Source organism: Gymnoscopelus microlampas (genome assembly GCF_963454915.1).
Source record: "Gymnoscopelus microlampas genome assembly, chromosome: 8".
Taxonomy (NCBI): Eukaryota; Metazoa; Chordata; class Actinopteri; order Myctophiformes; family Myctophidae; genus Gymnoscopelus; species Gymnoscopelus microlampas.
Window position 1 is genome coordinate 37,809,965 of NC_139945.1, and position 6,000 is coordinate 37,815,964.

The 6,000-nt window shown below is 42.4% G+C and overlaps 1 protein-coding gene across 1 annotated transcript in view; it reads right to left on the minus strand.

Moving 5' to 3' along the window:
• The window catches only part of gbe1b (glucan (1,4-alpha-), branching enzyme 1b), a 96,503-nt gene extending 91,196 nt beyond the window's left edge, over positions 1 to 5,307 (minus strand). The window contains exon 1 of the mRNA XM_084063812.1: positions 4,842 to 5,307. Within this exon, the coding sequence (XP_083919938.1) occupies positions 4,842 to 4,942 (101 nt within the window). The 5' untranslated portion in view covers positions 4,943 to 5,307. The remainder of the gene's footprint in view (positions 1 to 4,841) is intronic.
• Between the last annotated feature and the right edge of the window lie 693 nt (positions 5,308 to 6,000).

Here is a 6,000-nt window from a genome sequence, read left to right on the forward strand (position 1 = left end):
GTTAAGCATCACTAGTATGACAGGGGAGCGGGGTGTGTGTGTGTGTGTGTGTGTGTGTGTGTGTGTGTGTGTGTGTGTGTGTGTGTGTGTGTGTGTGTGTGTGTGTGTGTGTGTGTGTGTGTGTGTGTGTGTGTGTGTGTGTGTGTGTGTGTGTGTGGGCAGGGGGAGTTACAAGTGATTGTTGAGGAGCTGTATAGCTTCAGGAAAGAAGCACTGGAGTTGGCATATTGTTCGGGTGGTGATGGACCTGTACTGCTGCAGTACAGGTCTTGGAAAGGGGGAAGGGGGGGGGGGGGGGGGCAGACAGCTAAGGAGTTGGTCAGAACACTCTTAATGATGGCTCAATAGAAGTTCACCAGGAAGGAATGTGAGATGTTGAGCTTTCTGAGCTGGTGAAGGAAAAACAATGTAACAGACACAGCCTATCCACTGACTTTCAACATGGGGGGGGGCAAGAGGAGTCTTGTTGGCATTGAGCTCAAGGTTGATGGTCCACCTCTCTTTGGGAGATGGTCTCATTGTTGTTAGAGATGAGACCCACTACAGACGTGACATCCACAAACGTCTGGATTTTGGTGGATTCGTAAGTGCAGTAAAGTCATTTTGTGAAGAGTGGGGTGAGGGGACACAGCCCTGGGGGGCGCTGGACAAGGGTCACACCTAGAAAGGCCCAGCCAACCCAGGAAAGGGTATGAAGAAGTAGTTGTTGATTGTCAATTGTCAAACTGGCAGGGGCTCAGGAGGTAGCGAGGCTGTTTTGGAACCAGTTCAATCCCTGGCTACTGGATTCATGTGGAGGTCCTTGACCAAGACACTGAAACTCTAACTGCTCCTGATGAGCATGTTGGTACCTCTTATGTCAGGTGCTATAGAACTGCTGTTCTGACAATAACTGGAACTAACCAGAATGTGGAGGGGAGACTTAACCCATTCAATCCGAGAACGCATCTACAAATGTCTTCTAAAAAAGGTTTCTGAAAAACGTATCTTTTTATATCAGTGGTTCTCAAACGTTTTCATGTCAAGGGCCGTAAAAATGACAAAATATCAAATAGTTAGTTCCAGGGACACCCAGAAGCTTTGACTTTTGACTTACAAATTTTCGCTTTAAAAAATGTTAATCAAAGATTTGAAAATAGCAGATCAACAAGCTCACGCACTCGGTGCAGCGCTATGTATATCTGCTATTTTTTAATAGCCAAAGTATAAAATAATAGCTATAGCTAAAATATAAAATGACACAGATGCGTTCCCGGATTGAATGGGTTAAAAGAGCACTTCTTATAATAAATTAGCCTATTGGCGATATGGTTGAAAAAGAAAATGCTGATCTGGAAGTTACAAATCATGTTTTTGATTAGAAGAGTGAGCAGTTCACACCCCTTAGTATTTGATGAGGCAATATGAACATTGAGTGGGAGACACAGCAAGCAGGCAAGGTTCTGTTGGGATTTAACACTGGCCTGCAGGGGCATGTGGTTCGAGAGATATAGGATTTAACCACTACATCATCACTGGCCACCAGTGGGTTTTTTCCATTGATTACATTTGGTGCTAAAAATAATCTAATGCCCTGGGTAGGCAGATACAGCAATAATAATAGTAACATCACCATACGTCATAATAGGCATAATTAATGCTAAATCTGACTGAATCTTGTAACAGGATTCTCATTCTTTTCATTTTCCAAGAAATAAACTGTATGCAACCCACAGCTATATTGCTTGATCAGCACCATAGACATATAAAGGTAGACGCCTCCTCCGACTCTGGGGCGTCTGTATCGCTGCCGCCGGGCCGCCATATTAGAGGGGGGCGCTTCCTGACTAGTGGTCAATCACAGCGAGTCTTTTCCGAGACTTGGCAGAATCTAGTTGTATAAAAATACAACTACATATTTCAACTAGATTCTTACAAGTCCTGGAAAAGACGCGTTGTGATTGGCCAGGAGTCAGGAAGCGTGCCCCCTCTAATATGGCGGCCGCGATACAGGTCGCTCTAATGAACTGCAGCGGTGAATGAGGTATCTAGGTTTCTATAGACCCCTTAACAGACGACGTCACACTGACAGTGATGTTGCTAGGTTTTCAATGCAATGGGTCCTGGGATGCAAGGGTGGTCTTTTAGATGGGTCCCAGGGACATTTTATGGGTCCCACAAAAATGCACAGCGTTTAACTCGTGTTTCATCTTATATGGTTATATTCATGTAGAACATGTATCTGAAAGAAAAGTACACAATTCCAAATCCGACAACTAGTACTTGTAGTACTTGTAGTACTTGATTTTTTTTTTTACATTAACCACTTGAATCCTAGTATCCCTTTTCTGAGGAGAACTTTAGCCAAAAATAGCAGATCTACAAGCTCACACTTGTGAGCTTGTAGATCGGCTATTTTTGGAGTTATAGGTGTGTAAAGGGAAAAAAGAGCAGCAAAAGTTTATCTGAAACACAATTTTATACAATATAGAGGGGGTCCCTGCTTCATCTCTCTCTCAACTAGGGGGTCCTTGGCCTGAAAACACTGAAGACCCCTGCTCTACAGGGAATTATTTGATATCTGGCTGCACGGAAAGACACAAGAATCACAGCTGCCATTAATTAGTGCTGTTCAGTGTTGATTGCCTAGTGGTCAAATTGGGGTCAACGAGCCATCGTTAACTTGCTTTGAAGTTGGGCTGTAAGTTGCGCAGCACTTTCACTCTCTCCCTCTAGCAGCAGCTCGCAATGCCCTGAGACAGAGTGAGAATACTTCTCCATACGGCGGTGTTTTACCGAGATTTTTCTTGTTTCCTGCACTATGCCTTGTAATCCGCGGACGGCTTTGAAATCCACGGATGGCCTTCAAATCCGCGGTAATTTCCGCTAAATTGTAGTGCGTCCCATGGACGCAACGAGGGTGCCGTGAATGCGTCCTTTTTCAATATGGTGCGTCAGAGACGCAGGACGCAGGCCTATGAGCATCTCTGCACTGATAAGAACCAGTATGCGCGCGCAGGCCGGCACCAAATGAAACCCATTCTGTCATGTCTCACTAGGAAGCGCCAACACACAAGAGGAGGTTGAATGAACTGAAACAAGCACACCCCGAAACAATATGTTGGGAATTGATTGCATGAAACAATCACCTGTGCGTCCAGTCTCAATGCTGGTAAACAAATAATTGGTCTATATCTATCAGCACTACTAGATTTTCAGGTTGTGAAGAGGCCTGAAAATCTAGGTGTGAAGGCCGGCCTGAACATCTAGTTAGCATACATGTGTGGATGTGGGGGTGTATACAGTGTGTCTGTGTATATGTATGTGTATATGTATGTGTATATGTATATATATATATATATGAGACATCCGGGATTTGAACCCGGGTCTCCCGCGTGGAGCGCCAACATCTTAACCACTAAGCCAAAGGCAATTCCCTATGACTTGGGAGAGATATTAGGCTGAGGTTGTGAATCACTCTGTTACGTGTGTGTGTGTGTGTGTGTGTGTGTGTGTGTGTGTGTGTGTGTGTGTGTGTGTGTGTGTGTGTGTGTGTGTGTGTGTGTGTGTGTGTGTGTGTGTGGATAGTCAGTTATTTAATTCGTTGTTAGGTTCTCTATCTCTGACCAGTAAAGGAAGGCCTTTTTAACTGTCTCTCTGTTACAAAATATCTCATCAGTGCCAAGATTCAAATCTGACTGATGCAATATTGCCCGCCCCATCTAATGGACACATATGTTCATCTTCCCCTTTATTGGGAGAACCACCACGTACACCACGTAGGCCTACACTGTCAAATATCACATTCACCCCAACATTCAATCTCTATACGAACGGAAGACAAAATCAGGACAAAATATGGTGTAGAATAAATCAAGCATATTGTTGACATTTTCACATAACGATTCTAATATGAAAGTCTCTTAGACCAGTGGTTTCCAAACTTTTTAGCTTAAGACCCACAAGAGAAATTAGACATTTGCCCTGGACCCAAACTAGTGAAAAAACGTTGCTTCACGCAAAATGAGCTTGTAGATCAGCTATTTTCACAACTTTTCTTTTTTTGGGAGGGGGGGGGGGGGTATTTAAGGAGATTATTCTGGGTTTGTTTTTATTTATTAATTAAATACTTTAGAAAAAATGTATTTGAATGAAAAGTTGTGATTTTTTGTTGTTGTAGTTTTTACAATCTTTTGAAATAATACATAGCCTATAAATGTTTTGTTGTTTTTTTATGTAGGAAAAGGAGATATTTACTCAAATTTACTCAAATTGGTCCGTGACCTAAAGATGGGTCCCAACCCACTGTTTGGGAAACTCTCTTAGGCAATATAGACTCATGCAGCGTCAACCAGAGTTCCTGTCCCTGGTTGACATGCAGACAAGGACCACTTACTCACCCGTGTGTCACAATCCTACAAATATGAAGGACACCCCAAGCACCCCGGAAGTTGATAACGACACACACTGCGTTCATCACATAATGTGAATACTTGGCGATTGTTTTAGAATGACAAACGGCAATTGTTTAGCAAGATGGGAAAACCATAAATGACAGTCTGAGTCTGTCTCTAACATGAACAGCTTGCTATGTGAACGTTGAAAGTCGGCTGTGAGGCGAGGGGAGACGCCGATGGGAGGAAAGTGCGCGCACGCGCACAGAGGAAGAATGCGACCCCTGGCTAAATGTCAAGACCGTTACAGAGGCTGCTTCGTTTATCTGAAACAAACGACGTTTTTGATCGCTTATTGTGCGTTTTAATTTTACTAACAGACATGGATGCCAACGCATCACCCGCAACATCGGGCTTTGACTTGGTGCGACGAGCGCGGCATAATACTGCCGTTTTAGAGCCGTTTACCTCCTCTTGAAGTCCTTCTCGAACGGTTTGAGGTAGGGGTCCATTTGAAGAAGGTGGCTGAACTCAGGAACTGTAACATTATCTTCGGAGGTTTCTGCCATGGTTTCTCTCCAGTCCAGTCTAATCGAGCACCGATTCCTGCAGCTCTGTAGCGGAAAACAATATAGGGATGTGAAATGAATGTGTATAGTGCAACGATGTGCGCGAATCAGTGATCTGCAGAGACAGCACAACGAATCAGGATGTTCTTGGTCAAGCCCGCCCTTCCCATCACTATCATCCACGGACAGTTATAATGAAAGTAATGATGAAACTAAACGACAGAGGTTGTGTGACTTGTGTCTTTAAGATGACAGCTAACATCTGGAACGTCACACGGAAGGACAAGTGTGCAGGAATCAGGATGTGTAGTCTTACGACACAATTTAAGTTGTAGGCTGTCTTATTTAACCAATGGTTATAGTTTGTTTTTGTTTTTAAGGTTTTAGTTTAGGCTATGTAGTTATACTTAGCCATGGTTCAAATGACGCTCGTATGACAGTTATGTTTCAGGGGTAAGTGTTCCAGTTCTAATTTTGTCAGTTCCTTTCTTTTCTCCCATCACATTTTTATACAGGTTATTATCCTATGAGTTTTCTCTCTCCTGATTTGATTTGATTTGATTTGATTGTTTTTTTGTATATATTTTCTTATTGTTCATGCTTTTTTATTTTGTACATGTCTTTTTTCCTCTGTATTTTTATGTTGAATTGAAATGTTTGGTTGCTATACTACATATGTCATGAAATTAATTCAAGGACCCCAACGGAAACAAGTCCGCAAGGACTTTTTTGGTCGGACATTTTTAGACAAAAGTATTATAAATGTAACTGTGTTGTTTTACATTCTTTTGCCTAATAACAATTTCAATCAATCAATCAATCAATCAATCATGATTTGTGTGCATGGGGAACTCATTTGAAACAAGCTCTGTGCTTTTATGAGTCTTCCAGTTTAGTAGACCTTGTATTGTGAATTTGTACTTCCATGTACTGTTGTTCTCATGTCTCACTAAATAAAGTACATCAATCAATCAATCAATCAAATTGGTTTCCCAAACTGAAAATGTATTTTCTGTTTACTGGAGAGATGGGGAGACCACTGAGCAAACAGCCTGTTT